The 15,298-nt window shown below is 44.6% G+C and overlaps 1 protein-coding gene across 1 annotated transcript in view; it reads left to right on the top strand.

The window, feature by feature from the left end:
• Window positions 1-15,298, top strand: part of notch2 (notch receptor 2) — a 42,783-nt gene extending 27,485 nt beyond the window's left edge. Inside the window, exons 8-35 of the mRNA XM_075485181.1 lie at window positions 1,743-1,898; window positions 1,987-2,172; window positions 2,453-2,566; window positions 2,675-2,788; window positions 2,908-3,141; window positions 4,555-4,665; window positions 4,809-5,001; window positions 5,422-5,567; window positions 5,694-5,807; window positions 5,899-6,018; window positions 6,104-6,256; window positions 6,582-6,810; window positions 6,961-7,162; window positions 7,463-7,616; window positions 7,865-8,049; window positions 8,184-8,316; window positions 8,680-8,931; window positions 9,097-9,209; window positions 10,378-10,904; window positions 11,029-11,364; window positions 11,488-11,630; window positions 11,751-11,955; window positions 12,142-12,229; window positions 12,336-12,489; window positions 12,578-12,897; window positions 13,046-13,193; window positions 13,564-13,661; window positions 13,760-15,298. Of these exons, the coding sequence (XP_075341296.1) occupies window positions 1,743-1,898; window positions 1,987-2,172; window positions 2,453-2,566; window positions 2,675-2,788; window positions 2,908-3,141; window positions 4,555-4,665; window positions 4,809-5,001; window positions 5,422-5,567; window positions 5,694-5,807; window positions 5,899-6,018; window positions 6,104-6,256; window positions 6,582-6,810; window positions 6,961-7,162; window positions 7,463-7,616; window positions 7,865-8,049; window positions 8,184-8,316; window positions 8,680-8,931; window positions 9,097-9,209; window positions 10,378-10,904; window positions 11,029-11,364; window positions 11,488-11,630; window positions 11,751-11,955; window positions 12,142-12,229; window positions 12,336-12,489; window positions 12,578-12,897; window positions 13,046-13,193; window positions 13,564-13,661; window positions 13,760-15,211 (6,380 nt within the window). The 3' untranslated portion in view covers window positions 15,212-15,298. The remainder of the gene's footprint in view (window positions 1-1,742; window positions 1,899-1,986; window positions 2,173-2,452; window positions 2,567-2,674; window positions 2,789-2,907; window positions 3,142-4,554; window positions 4,666-4,808; window positions 5,002-5,421; window positions 5,568-5,693; window positions 5,808-5,898; window positions 6,019-6,103; window positions 6,257-6,581; window positions 6,811-6,960; window positions 7,163-7,462; window positions 7,617-7,864; window positions 8,050-8,183; window positions 8,317-8,679; window positions 8,932-9,096; window positions 9,210-10,377; window positions 10,905-11,028; window positions 11,365-11,487; window positions 11,631-11,750; window positions 11,956-12,141; window positions 12,230-12,335; window positions 12,490-12,577; window positions 12,898-13,045; window positions 13,194-13,563; window positions 13,662-13,759) is intronic.

Here is a 15,298-nt window from a genome sequence, read left to right as displayed (position 1 = left end):
CGGTTATAGTGACCAAAATGATCACGGTTTTCGGTATTATCGCGGTATTTTTAAAAGTGTGTTCAATCTGTTCAGAAAGCACTGATAGGCCTACACAAACTGAAAAAAGTGCAACAGTGTTTATTATATTGCAAAATCTTATCAAAAACATCAACAATTAACATTAAAGGAACAAGAGTGCAGCATGTAGACAGCTTATTTGTCAGAAACATTTCCAGTAGTGCAGGTTTAAATGATACAAATCCAAACATTCAAGCTAAGGCATAAAGAACAATGTGTAAGCATGCATGTCAGACCAGCTCGCGTCGGAATCGCGGGGTTATGGGAATTGATGCAGAAATACGTTTGTTGACATGAGCACGCAATACCGGCTTTTGAACTATTTCCGAATCTGATATTACTGTGGTCTGCCATGAGTGGAGTCCTCCGCTATCATGCATTTTGGCCGCGTATTGCCGCGGCAGGTCTGCACAGTTTCAGACTGCGAATGCTGTTGTGTTTATTTTAAAACGAAATACAGTGTTACAGAGCGAAAAACAGGCTAACGGGGTGAAATACAATCTTACAGGGCAAAACACAGGTGAATTTGGGCGATTTTGAATTATTTTTCCGTCTGAAAGTTACAATTCCGTTTCAAAGGGTACATTCCGCGATTTCCGTCCGTTTTCCGTTATCGCGGAAAATCGTTGGCTCTACGCATGCAAAGAGATACTGTAGCCTAGAACTGTATGATAAACGCAACTCAAATGTGCACCCGTCTAGCTCTGAGGCTAACGTTAAAGATGTGTCCCGATTAGCTCCACACTAACACCACTGAACGAACATGTGCATGTGCCGTAGGCATCTGTTTAGATTATTGACATGTTATTAAAAACTTAGACAGACGGATCATTGCATTCTGCTTCAACCCGATGTCCCCACACCATGCATTTATTTATGCATTTGAGCTGAAACGTTAACGTTAACTTACCTTGCATTGGCTATACAGTTGTGGGTGATCACGGAGATGAGCAAGGAGATTTGACGTATTGCCACCTTTAGCGGAAACTTTTTTCCTGCATGTTCTGCAGACAGGATAACCATCTTCTATCAAATGTCCCCCAGCATTCTTATAAAAACCAAAATATGCCCATACTTCGGATTTAGTCCTCTTAGAGGACTGATAAATGTCCTGACTCTGAGTGCTGTCATCTACACCTTCGGCCATGATTCCAACTTCAAGAAATGCACGTTGTAGGCTGCGCAGTGAGCATGAGCGACAAATTAAGAACTCGGATGAGGCTGGGAAGGATTAAACTCACAGTTTTCATACCGTGTTATTAACCGTGATGATATTTTAAATGAACGCGGTAATTGTTGTCGTCAACACTTTTTATCATGGTTTACCGTTACATCCCTACTTCACATTGAGACACAATTCTGTTTTGCACTTGAGCTCTGCTGAAAGATTATTTAAATGTTTGTAGGCGTGCTTTGTAGAACTAGTTTAATCATGATTTGTTAGATTTGTCCTCAAGGAACTTCCAGGGAATGACACTGCCGAATCCATTAATCATTCTACAGAATAGATTTGGATCTTCAGCTTGATTATTTTTGGCTTCGAAGATAAGCCTCTCACAATGGCAAATGTTTGTGTGCGTACCCTGATCTGGAGATACTCTCGAACATTTTGAACAGTTTGTTTGTTTCAGATATCTGAAAACATGTTTTACTCATTCTTTCTAACATGGTGGTTTTCTCAGGTTTGCTCTGCCATAGGGATGATGCCTGTATCAGTAACCCATGTAGAGATGGTTCACAGTGTGATACCAACCCCATTAGTGGCATGTTCAACTGTAACTGCCCACCCGGATATATAGGCAGTACCTGCAACATTGACAGAGATGAATGCAGCATCGGTGAGACAGAATGCGAAACATTTGGAACTTTTTCCTCTGCTGGATTTGTGCTCTGCTTTTCCCTTAAAACATGCCTCTTTACCCTCAGGCACCAACCCATGCGAGCACGGAGGAAACTGTGTGAACACTGACGGCTCCTTCACCTGTAACTGTGCGAGAGGGTACGACGGGCCTCGGTGTGAACAAGACGTCAACGAATGTTCTTCAAACCCTTGCCAGAACGATGGCACTTGTCTCGATCGCATTGGAGACTACGCTTGTATTTGCATGCCTGGTAAATACCTTGTTTGATATGCTCCATCTTCTTCTTCTTGTGCTAGTGTTTTACAGTCAGGAAAAGGTGCAGTGGATAGCAGTTTAAAGCTAACGTTTCTATTAAAAGACATAACTCTGCCGAGGCTGTACGATCATCCGATTTATTTAGTCACAAATGTCGCATTTACCAATTCAAGCAAGTGTAGTGGTTCATTGTATTTTGTTTCTGTTTTTTTTTAATACCTGGATGTGGATTCACACAAAATGTACCCCGTCTCCCTCACCCCACTTTCTTGCAGGATTTGCGGGGACTCATTGTGAGATACAGGTGAATGAGTGTGGGAGCTCCCCCTGTCTGAACCAGGGTAAATGTGTGGACCATGTCAGCCGCTTTGTCTGCGAGTGCCCAGCAGGTCGGTATCCGTAAAGCTGTGTTGGATTATACACCCGATTGGTTCCAATCTCCTCAAAGAGAACCTGTTTTTGAGCTCTGTCGATGTTGTTCTGCGTCCTGTCGCCAGGTTTTAGCGGGGAAATGTGCCAAATAGACATCGATGAGTGCTCCAGCACACCCTGCCTAAATGGTGCCAAATGTATCGACCGACCCAATGGATATGATTGTGAATGTGCTGAAGGTAAAAGGAGAACCACATCAAACACCGTGTCTGGTTTGATTAAACTGTTGGAAACCATCCCTTGATGGATGATGTAATAGCTTTAGTAATAAAATTATAACGAGACAATTCTTTCTCAGGTTTTAAGGGATTGCTTTGTGAGGAGAACATTGATGACTGTGATCCACCACCATGCCATCATGGTGTGTGTAAGGATGGCATCGCCACCTTCAACTGTGAGTGCATTCCTGGATACACAGGCTCCATCTGTAATATCCAGGTCAAGGAGTGCCACAGCAACCCTTGTCAGAACCAAGGACGTTGTATTGATCTGGTAAACGCCTACCAGTGTAACTGTCTACCTGGAACCACCGGTAAGTGCTTGGAGCGCTTCATAATTTTACCAAAAAGCTTGTGCAGCCAAGGCAAGTTTGTCCTAATGTATTCTAGAGAGAAAATGTGTCATATTAAGTGGAACAGAGATTGTACAACAGTTGTGATCGGACGTTTTGAGGCAGCATTTTAGAACTGTGAAAATAAGGGTAAAAGCAAGTCACTATGAAACGTCAGTAACACGAACGAAGGTGATATACCAATGAATTTAATCATGAAAACAGTTGTGCAGTTTGTTGTCTGCCTGACTCATAATAGATCACTAAGTTTTTCTTGGCTAATATTTTGTCAATGGGAACTGCTTTTATCTTAAATGTAAATGTGCTTTGAGGCTGAAAATGTCTAATAAATCAATTCTCTAAGTGTCATCGGTCACAAAATTCATGTTAATTATTCATTCTTGTGCCTCCCAACGCTGAGCCGCTGGTGTAGTTTTTCATGCACTGTTAAGTCTAGAACTCTGTTTGTGCATGTGTGCGTCGCAGTCACAAGTCTTGAATGAGTGGTGCCCGTATAACTCTGTGGATTAGTAAGCTCAGCTCAGTGCACTCAGTACCACCCTGAGGCCTGGTACTGAAGTCTGTAACATGCTCACTTCACTAAAACTGCTGTCAGGCCACCCTGTAAGGTTTCATACCCCCATATCACATCCTCAGCTGGGCTTTCTTCCGTCTATTTCTCTTCCTCTTTCTTGCTCTCCACCTTTGATAGTAGTTCTGGTATCATTAGTCAGTGATGTCATTCATATTTGTAGCATTTGTGTGGTCTGTCTTTGGTTTTGTCAAATTCCATTCTCTTGGAGTCTCACTCCCCCTAGTGGTAAAAAAAAAAAGAGTTCTCTTTTACAGTTTCTAATCAGTATTTAAATGAGTATTTGAACAGATTTGCTTTAAAAACAACCCTTAACTGGTGTCGCTAGCCATTTTTTTTAAACATCAGTTTCACCATATAGGTGTAAAAGAAAAAAGGCAGACTTGATGAAGTTGCTCCTGTTTGCATGTGGTAATTCCCACATACAAAACAAATGTGGGTCAGCACCACATCGGTGTGTGCGTACACATCGCAAGCCACCGTCTTAGAATCAGCTGAGTAACAACAACGGCGCTGGTTAGAGAGACGTGCTCTGCGATTTCAGCTTTCCCTGACACACATAGAATGCTTCTCCTCTGCTACTACCTCCCATGCTGGCTTAGAAGCGCATCGGTCGTGGATCAACTTAAAACCCATATTCTGCTTCTGTCTTTTCATACATGACACCTAAGTACAACAAAAGCACATCAGTCATGGCTTGAAAGTGATGTGTGAGAAGTTCTGTTAATTCTAAATGTGTCTACAATCTACTCTGAGATGAATTTGCTTTCATGTCTTTATATAACTTAAATTTTTTTCCTTAGGTGTGAACTGTGAGATCAATGACGATGACTGTGCCAGCAATCCCTGTGGGTATGGAGAGTGCCATGATGGCATCAATGAGTACAAATGTGTGTGCGCCCCTGGTTACACAGGTATGTCTTTGCTTTGTGCCTCTGTAACATCGGTGATAATGATTGAAAATGCCAGATGATAAACCTAAGATGACTGAAATTGATGCAATAATCAGGAGTTTTCTTTTGGTACCACTCATTCCTTTTGAATTGCTCCCTGATAGGAATGAAATGTGATGTGGACATAAACGAGTGTTACTCGAACCCATGTATGAGTGGGGGAACCTGCGTGGACAAGGTGAATGCGTTCTACTGCTTGTGCCCACCGGGCACTCATCGCCCCTTTTGCCTGTCTGGGACTGACCATTGTGCACCTCAGCCTTGTGTGCACGGAGATTGTATTGAACAGCAACACGGGTACGTGAACTAACACTTTGAGATTTTTAATATGTTCTGAGATTTCGATTGTATTTATTAAACACTTTGATATGGGCTAATATACTTTAGTTTTATAGTATCAGAAGTCATTTTTATCTTTTAAAACATAAAGCAACCTTTGGGCCTAATCCAACCAATTTTCCCCAAATTGCTCAACTTTAATAATGCCATAGAATGTAAAGTGGACTTACTTTCCAAACTTGCTACTGTATAACAATAAACTGTAGTGTCAGTCAAGATATTGGATTTTGCATATGATAATCTAAGTAATGGCTGCTCTTGAGATGCTGGAACTGATTCCAGAGACGTTGAATAGTAATGACCTACCCACTGCTATTATAACGCAGTGACTAATTTCACCCGTTGATGGTTGCTTGCTTTCCTTTCCTTCCAATCAAGGTATCGATGTGAGTGTGAAGCTGGTTGGGTAGGACTGCACTGCGAGCAGGAAAACGATGAGTGTCAGACAGATCCTTGCCAGAACGGTGGCATCTGTGTGGACCGACACAATGGTTACACCTGTCAGTGCCAGCTGGGGTTCAGAGGTAACACTTCTGCCATAAGTAGCCTTATTTCCATGCCACCTACTGAAGTTAAAATACATACTAAATATTAAGCGAAGGAAGACTTGGAAAAAAGATTAATGTGAATCCCCCCTCCTCTCTCTTTAGGTGTCAACTGTGAGAAAAACATAGATGAATGTGCATCTGGGCCCTGTCTGAACCATGGTATTTGTAGAGATGGAGTCAATAGTTACACCTGCCAGTGTAGTCCACCTTTCACTGGTTCGTGATATTACATTTTCAAAAGCTTATAATAACTTAGTAGCGTTAAATGTGTTGTTGTGAAAATGATGTCAAAATTATTTGTCAACAGGCAAACACTGTGAGGTGGAACAGATTCCCTGTGCCTCCCATCCATGTGAAAGGGGAGGAGTGTGTCTTCCATCTTCAGATTACACCACTTACACATGTCGATGTCCCCCTGGTTGGCAAGGTAATTGTGTGAGAGACGAAAACCTAATCTTGTTTATCGTTCCTAAATTCATGCTGTGCAAACAAAGACTTTGTTGTTTCCATAGGTACGCGCTGCAATGAAGATGTGAATGAGTGCGCAAGGAGCCCCTGCAGAAATGGTGGCAGTTGCAAAAACACTCAAGGAAGCTACAGGTGTAAATGTCAGCGCGGATACAGCGGCCACAACTGTCAGACAGACATCGACGACTGCTCACCAAGTGAGTTTCACTTCGGCTAATTTAGTTGTCTCATTTTCGTTTAATAGTATATGCGATAGCAACTTGCTTCTTGCTTTTATAATGCCCATGTGTTAATGATACCTAAGTCATATTGTTTGATGTATCATCAGGGAGAGAAGATAGACAAAAAGCATCATAGAAATATATTGAATTACATATTTAGCCTGTAAATGTTGTCAAATTAAACGAAAGCAATCGATGTTTCATTAATTACTTGGATGAAAAAGAATAATTCAGTGAATGCTGTTTAGATAAACCTTTTGGTCACAAAGCACCACTTTTCCCCCTCTTCCACCCTCTCTAGACCCGTGTCTGAATGGAGGCACATGTTTGGACAGAGTTGCCAGTTTCTCCTGCCTCTGTCGTCTGGGTTTTGAAGGAGAGCGCTGTGAGACTGAGGTAGACGAGTGCGCCAGCCAACCCTGCAGAAACGGGGGCATCTGCCAGGACTACGTCAACAGCTTTGTGTGCATGTGCCGACCAGGCTTTAATGGAATCCAGTGTGAACACAACATCCCGGAGTGCACCGAGAGGTGGGTCACCGTATCAGCACACGATTCATACAACACGTGTTTCCTACCACGGAGATTAAATCCTCTGCACATTGGTTCTTCCCAAACGATTGCTACCTTGAACTTCATGAAAGCAAAATGAATAAACTATTTGACAAACTGTCGTTTCAGCTCATGCCTGAATAATGGGACTTGCATTGATGACATCAACACATTTTCCTGCCGTTGCCGCCCTGGTTTTTCTGGGGAATTCTGTGAGTTCGAGCTGAACGAGTGTGTCTCCCAGCCGTGCAAAAATGGAGGCACGTGCACCGACGGCCTGGGTACATACCGCTGTGCGTGTCCTGTGGGATACAGTGGACAGAACTGTCAGGTGAGTTGTCTTTATGTCACCATATACGGGTAGCTTCATAATGATCTTAGCAGAGTACAAAGTCTTAATATATCTGCCAACAACTGACGTGCCCAGCGTCTAGGTTTGCAGGTTTTTTAACGTCTATAAAAGTTAGTAGTTGAAATGCTCTACACATACAAAACTAAATTATTACTCAACAAAGGGGGATTAACGATGCGATGATCGCACCTACACATTTCACAGCTGCAAATCGTCCCAGGAAAGCAGTCTGTGGCATATTTGCACCCAACTGTAACACTGTTTCTCTCTTTTTGGCAGAACTATGTGGACTTGTGCAGCCAGGTGTACTGTCACAACGGCGGCTCCTGCTCTCAGACGGAAACTTCCTGGACCTGCCACTGTCAAATGGGATGGACTGGACTTTACTGCGATGTACCCAACATGTCCTGTCAGGACTTCGCTGCCAGAAGAGGTAAGGCACTACATCATCTGAGTTCTTACTTTACGAAAGTTTGATGCAGCATTCCAAAAAGCGCAGAGTAAGACGCATAACTACATTTAGATTATCGGTACATTGTTGTTTATTATCCCAAGAGGAAAGTTCATGAAGAATTTCCATAGCTTGCTGCTTATACTGCTTGAAATCTAGAAATATGCTGTAATGATACCAGTTCACAATTTTTATCGAATATATTTACCTTCTTTTCCAAATTACTGTAGGTCTGGAAGTGGGGACTGTGTGTAAGAATGCAGGGCGTTGTATCAACGTGGGCACATCCCATAAGTGTGAGTGCCAAGTTGGATACACTGGCAGCTACTGTGAGGAGATGGTCGATGAGTGCCAGTCAAACCCGTGTCGCAATGGAGCTACATGCAAGGATTATCAGGGCACATACGAGTGTATGGTAAGTGCGTTCTCAGCTTTCTGTTTGCTTCTAAAAGTGGATGAAGGGGTGAACGTTGTGGTAGATTTGATGTTCGAGTTTCATGTTTGGACAAACACACACGCAAACCTCTGTCTCTCTTTTCATTGCTTCAGTGTAAACCGGGGTACCAGGGGGTGAACTGTGAGTATGATGTTGATGAGTGCCACTCTAAGCCCTGCCTCAATGGAGGAAAGTGCATCAACCTCATCAACCGCTTCATGTGCGCCTGCCCACCTGGAACGCACGGTGAGTCTGTGTAACAGAGTTTAGAGTGAACCCATTCAGTTGTGATGCAAGGTGAGCATAAAGGCTGTCGTTTACCAAAAAAAGAGTCTAAAGGTTTTACTTCTCAAATGTTTTTTATTTCATGATTTTTTTCTTTAGAGACGGAGAAATAAGTAAATGATTTTAATGGACAATTTGTACATTTTCCAGAGGGCTTTTTTAAATGAAGCCTCTGAATCGGTTAAAATAGCAGCCAAACTTAGCAGCTTTAACCCAAAAACAAAAAGAAGTTCCTCTTTGCATCTAAGTGAAACGGTGGAATGACTCAAGTTAGTTAAATGACTGGATGTATGCATTAATACTCGTTTGTTTTCTGCTCTATAGGACTCCAGTGTGAGTTCAATGAGGACAACTGTGCCCCCAAGCCTGGCTCCATTGAGCCACGCTGTAAAAATGGAGGACAGTGTATCGACGGTGTGGGCCGTTACACATGCTCCTGCCCTGGAGGGTTTGTTGGAGAACACTGTGAGGGGAATGTTAATGAATGCCTCTCTGGGCCCTGCCATACTCCCGGCAGCCTGGACTGCATTGAAGGGAACAATGATTATCAGTGCCTCTGTCGCCTTGGATACACAGGTACAAAACATAACCTGCTTCAGGAGACATAAGACAAACACGAATGGCTATTCTTGATGTGTGAGGGGAAATAATACAAGGCATTACTGTTCTTTGTTGCAGTTGTTGAATATTATTTATTTTGCTTTATTTCTCTTTCTATTTTCCCTCACCTCATTCCTTCAGGTCGACATTGTGAGTCCATGGTGGATCTGTGTCTGTCCAAGCCGTGCAATAGCGGTGGCGTCTGCTCCATGAACATGAGCTCAGTGCACGGCTTCACCTGCCTTTGTCATCCTGTAAGTTGTTTTTTTATGTCAGTTGTTGTCAAGCGTCATAGAATACATTTATTGGAATTAATTCTGGGGGGGGCTTGTCTGCAACTTAATTTTTAGTTAGTGATTTTTAAAGATGCATCACAAAGCTCAGAACTGAATACGGCGTGGTGTCTCTGCCTGTGTTGTAAGCACAAATTTGTGGAAAGACAGTGTTACAGCAAATACTCTGATTATTCTGGCACTTCCTATTTTACAGTTATGTTTTTTTTTAAACTTTTTCACACATGGAGCAAAGTGCAATTAACTGCTTAAAGTATCTTATAAGATCATTTAAAAAAAACACCAATTTCCTGTAGAAAATGGCATCGGAAATGTGTTTCTAGTACTTTAGTCCCATTCAAAGAATTGTTGTTAGAAAAGTACCTCATGCTGTTGAGAAAGCACTCCACCCCCCCTCACACACACACACACACACCTCTGTTTCACTCAAGTATGATGCCAAGACGATGAATTCATCAACATTTATGTATTCTACTCTGATAACTGTTCTATGGTAAGACCAAACATTCTTATTAAGATACAGTAAGTAAGACATGGTAACAATTAAAAAAATATTTATATTTGTTAAAAGAGCGCAAAGTCTTAACAATGCTGCATTTTCCTCCACGTTGTCATCCATTCGAGGTTCTGGTCCTCATAAAGATTTGATTGGTTCTTTATGTAAACTTGTGGGTAGCTACAGGGAGCGCTTGAATCGCCAACCTCAACGTTTCTCACGCGGGAAAGAGACAGAAGTTAGGCACAAAGGAAACTGCATAAATGAATTAATAAATGATACAATTTGTTTTCCAAAAGACAAATGATTAGACACTTCTAAAATACACTGGGTACCGCCAGAAGATAAGAAATGCAGGTTGACGCCTGGCAGGTGTTTTCCTTTCATTTGCCGTATCAATCTCTGCTTACTTAATGCTTGTTTTTCTCTCCACTAACCTCTTGCTCCTATACATTTTCATGCTTGCTTCAGAGGGCCACACCATGGCTCAGGTATAGTAACAGATTCGTAGGACTAACTTTATGAGCTCTTAGTGAAATGGTATGTTTACAACAGCTGCAGAGTGTTCTGAGCAATGTAAAATGAACTTTTAAATGACTGCATATCACATTTCAACAATGTAATGTTTGATAGGGCTTCACTGGATTCAGCTGTGGTGAAATAGAGGACTACAACTGTGCAAAACTGCATTGCCAGAATGGTGGACACTGCGTGGAGTCACCCGCCGGCAACCTGTACTGCCAGTGCCGCCCAGGCTTCAGTGGACAACACTGTGAGAACGAGCAGCGGTGTTCCATGCCCTGCCTAAATGGAGGAGTCTGCGTCAAAGACCCATCCAACCCATTCCAGCACAGCTGCCGCTGTCCCATTAACTTCTCCGGACGACAGTGTGAGAGACCGCCTCCATCACGCACCTGTCCCCATCGACAGTGTGAGCAGCAGGCAGGAGATAAAGTATGTGATGACCAATGCAATAACCACGAATGCCAGTGGGATGGAGGAGACTGCTCACTCAGCTGGCTGCAGCCTTGGGCTAACTGCACCGCCAGTGTTCCCTGCTGGGATCTCTTTAAGAATGGACGATGTGATGAGGAGTGTAACAACCCCAAGTGCCTCTTTGACAGCTTTGAATGTCAGGAGTCTCCAACAGACTTTTGCAAGTATGCAACTCTCCTCCTTATTTTGTCTGTTCTGTTCCAGCAAGAGTTTGAATACAGAATGTTTTAAACAGTTTACAGTGTTTACAGTCACACATTTTTACGTGCACTGGTCGTGTGTTTTTAGGTATGACAAGTACTGCACAGACCACTATGGTAACAATGTCTGTGACCGGAGCTGCTTCACGGAGGCTTGTGGCTGGGACGGCCTCGACTGTTCCTCTGACATTCCTGCAAAATTGGCAACTGGCACACTGATCATTGTAGTACGGCTGCAGCCCAAGGAGCTGCTTGGCGACTTGAGGGGTTTCTTGCGCTTCCTCGGAGCCCTGCTGCACACCAACGTGCAGGTGAAGCTGAATGAAGATAATAAACCAATGGTGTTACCTTATTATGCGGATGAGCAGGGACGAAGTGCACAGGGCAGCAGAAGCAAGAGAGAGCTGGACAGAGAGGTTATTGGGTAAGTTCATGATGTGGCACTCCCATGATTACACAGCTTTGTTCCTATACATCAGTTGCTTTAAATCAGTCACCAATTTAATGCTTACTGTTAACTGGTTTTGTCACATCTTTGTCCATGCAGCTCTTTGGTGCACCTGGAAATCGATAATCGCAAATGTACGGAGAGCTCCTCTCACTGTTTCTCTGACACCGATGAGGTAGCGTCCTTCATCGCAGCGGCACACATCAAGGCTGACCTACCATACCCACTAGTTTCTGTTACAAGTAAGCAGACCAGTCATTTAGTAGTAAATGGAATGAAGTGTTGTATCTTTTGGTAAAATACCAATTGGAACGACTCCAGGTGAAACAACTGGTATTTAGACTGGCCTTTGTGTCCTGCAGGTGATCCAACAGTTAAGGCTGATGGATCATACCTAATGTACCTGGTTGGAGTAGCCGTGGTGGTTATTCTTCTTATTCTGGTGCTGGGGATGCTAGCAGCAAAGAGGAAGCATAAACATGGTGTCTTGTGGCTACCCGATGGCTTCTTGGCCCCTAAAAATGACAAGAGAAGAGAACCTGTTGGACAAGATGATTTTGATATGAAGTGAGTGAATACACAGACCAATAGGCTGTACTAAAGAGCAAGAAACAATAACTTGGTATTCTGAGAGCTGTCTAGAATGTTATCTTGTATTCCAATTGTTATGGCCTATAATAAATACAAACAAGATGAAATGTTGTTATCTTTACAACTTTTTTTTTTTTTTTTTTTTTCCTTTTGTCATATTAGGAATTTCAAAGCACAGGATGGAGCCACGATGGATGGAGGTCAGTGTCAGAGATGGCTTGATGACGAAGTCCCATCCAAAAAACCAAGGGTAAGTGACAAATAACGGTTTAAATAAATTCCATGCAGTGCAATAGTTTCATTCACATTGGTTAGTTGTTGTGAGTTTTGTCGTGAACCCTGTTTTTTCTTTGTAGACTGAAGACAAACCTCTGCTGCCCATCACTATGGATGGAGGTGTTGACCGAAGAGAGTGGACCCTGCAGCATCGCAAAGCTGCCGACATCTCCCTCACTCCACCACAGGCTGACCTGGATGCCGACTGTCTGGATGTCAATGTCAAAGGACCTGGTAAAGAAGAAATATACTCTCTACATTTCTTACACCCAATTCAATTTAAGTTATTATTGTTTTTAGTGATGAATTTCTCTTTTCTCAGATGGCTTTACCCCACTGATGCTGGCATCACTGCGTAATGGCGGAGGCCCAGAATGCAGTCTTCCGGGAGATGAGGAGGAAGAGAGTGGGGGAGATGAGCCAGGACCGAGCGTCATCTCCGATCTGATCGCTCAAGGTGCGTCTTTGATAGCTCAGACTGATCGTACAGGGGAAACGGCACTCCACCTGGCTGCCCGTTACGCCAGGGCCGACGCTGCCAAGAGGCTGCTGGACGCTGGAGCAGATCCCAACGCCCACGACAACATGGGTAGGACACCGCTGCATGCTGCCGTGGCAGCTGATGCCCAGGGAGTCTTTCAGGTAAGATGGCTTTCTAGTCGGAAGAAGATATAAAGTTTGAATTTGAACATAAGACAACATTAGACATCCCAGCTGCAGCCAAAGTTGATGAAAAGAAAGTCCTCCTCCTTATAGTTATTTACATGCACGTGTGTTTGTGCGAATGCAGATTCTGATCCGTAATCGGGCAACAGAGCTGGATGCCAGGATGAACGACGGCACGACTCCGCTGATCCTGGCAGCCAGGCTAGCGGTAGAGGGTATGGTGGAGGAGCTCATCCACTGCCACGCTGACATAAATGCTGTAGACGACCACGGTGAGAGAATCACACGCTGCATGATTAACTTTTTGTGTGATTGTTTGTTTTATGCTGCCATCTTCACCAGGACTCCCTGGAAGAAGAGATTCTGTCTCAAAGGGACCGTCCTGATAAATAAAGGGCAAATGAAAATAAAGAAATTTTTAGTTTTGGTCATAGTTGAGCAGGAAAAGCTCACAAATTGGAACCATCCCTCCCAATGCAACTTCTTACAAACCTTACAGGCCTTATTAATATCTTTATAGAGTTTGGTTAGCGTAATGGCCTAAGATAGGAATGAGATGTAAGCGTGAAGATGGCCAGTGAGTGGTATTAATTCTTCTGGTTAACGTGTGTCTTTTTCTCTTTTCTAATCCCACTTTTTTAGGCAAATCTGCTCTGCACTGGGCAGCTGCAGTTAATAATGTGGAGGCCACTCTTGTGCTTTTAAAGAATGGGGCTAATCGTGACATGCAAGACAATAAGGTAAGTTTAATTTCCATTTATGCCAAATTAGTGTTTCAGACATGGAGCATCACAGGGAGTAACATACTCATCTTTGGTTATTTATCCTTCCCCTTCAGGAGGAAACTCCCTTGTTTCTTGCAGCCCGGGAAGGCAGTTTCGAGGCGGCCCAGGTTCTCCTCGACCACTACTCAAATCGCGATATCACTGATCACCTGGACCGGCTTCCTCGTGATACTGCTCAAGAGCGCATGCATCATGACATAGTCCGCCTACTGGATCAGTACAATTTGGTTCACAGTCCACACAACGGGCCTAATCACATGGGTGGAGGAGGAAACCCCTCTGTTATGTGCGGGGCCAATGGAGCAGGCTTCATCGGCATGCGACCCGGACCACAGGGCAAGAAGAGCAGGAGGGGCGGAGGTGGGACGAAGGTTGGAGGTGTTGGTGGAGGGGCTAAGGAGCTGAAAGATATGAAGGCAAAGAGAAGAAAGAAGCCTGCAGGTGGAGATGGGTCTGGTTTGGGTGCTGGAGTGGGAGGAGGAAATGGAGGAGGAACAGGAGGAGGGAGCACAAATGGTGTCAAAGCAGCAGGAGGTCTTCCAGAGAGCTCTGTCACCATGTCACCCGTTGACTCCCTGGAATCGCCTCACTCCTACGCAGGTGATGTTTCTGGCGCCGTCTCCACTACAGCAAACTCCCCACCTCTCCTGAGCAGCCCCACCTCCAGACCAATGCTGCCCCCTGTCAGCCACATGCTGGGACAGCAGCAGGGCTGGGTGGGTATGACCAAGCGTGGCTACAACAGCCACATGTTCGGCCTTGTTCCGCAGCAGATGGGGGGAGCACACCCTGGCATGAGCCAACACCACAGCCAGGGCCAAATGCTGACTCCTATGAACGTCACCATGAGCAGGGAGCAGCTGCCACCCATCGTCACGTTCCAGATGATGGCCCCCGGAACGGGCCAGGCCATGTTGAAGCCGCCTCAGCCAGGGCAAGTACAAGTCACGCAGTCTCAGGGGCAGAGCCAGAATCAGGGCCACTCCCAGCAAGGATCAGGCCACCTCCGCTGCAGCCAGGGTATGATTTACCAGATGCCTGAGCAGATGAGCATGGCGCACGGGCTCTCCCGCCCTTTGCAGCAATCCCACAACGTCAACCATGCCGGCCATGGAGGGATCGAGGGCCAGTCTCGACCCCTGCCCTCCTATCCGCCCATGCAGAGCCCTGTCGATAAATATCCGACACCCCCCTCCCAGCATAGTTACACCCCCAATGGCTCAGAAGGCACCACTCCAGGCCACTCTGCCCACCCACCTAGCGAGCACCCATATCTTACTCCTTCACCCGAATCCCCAGACCCATGGTCCTCCTCCTCGCCGCACTCCAACTCAGACTGGTCTGATGTCACCACCAGCCCCACCCCTCTGGGGAACTCCCAGCACACACTGCCATCATCACACCACAAACACATTCCCGAGCAGGCGCAGATGCAGCCGCCATCGCAACAGATGCAGCAGCCTTCTCAACAGCCTCAGTTTGGAAACATGCAGGTGTTTGCGTAAGCCTGCCAAAGGAAAGCAGAATCAGACTGACTTTGGGGCTCTGTGTTGTTATATAACACGTAGTAACGCAATCACCGCTTTTCTTAC

The sequence above is a fragment of the Odontesthes bonariensis genome, chromosome 15, assembly GCF_027942865.1.
Source record: "Odontesthes bonariensis isolate fOdoBon6 chromosome 15, fOdoBon6.hap1, whole genome shotgun sequence".
Lineage (NCBI taxonomy): Eukaryota > Metazoa > Chordata > Actinopteri > Atheriniformes > Atherinopsidae > Odontesthes > Odontesthes bonariensis.
Note: the sequence above shows the minus strand (reverse complement) of the source record. Positions and strands in the feature narration are given on the sequence as shown.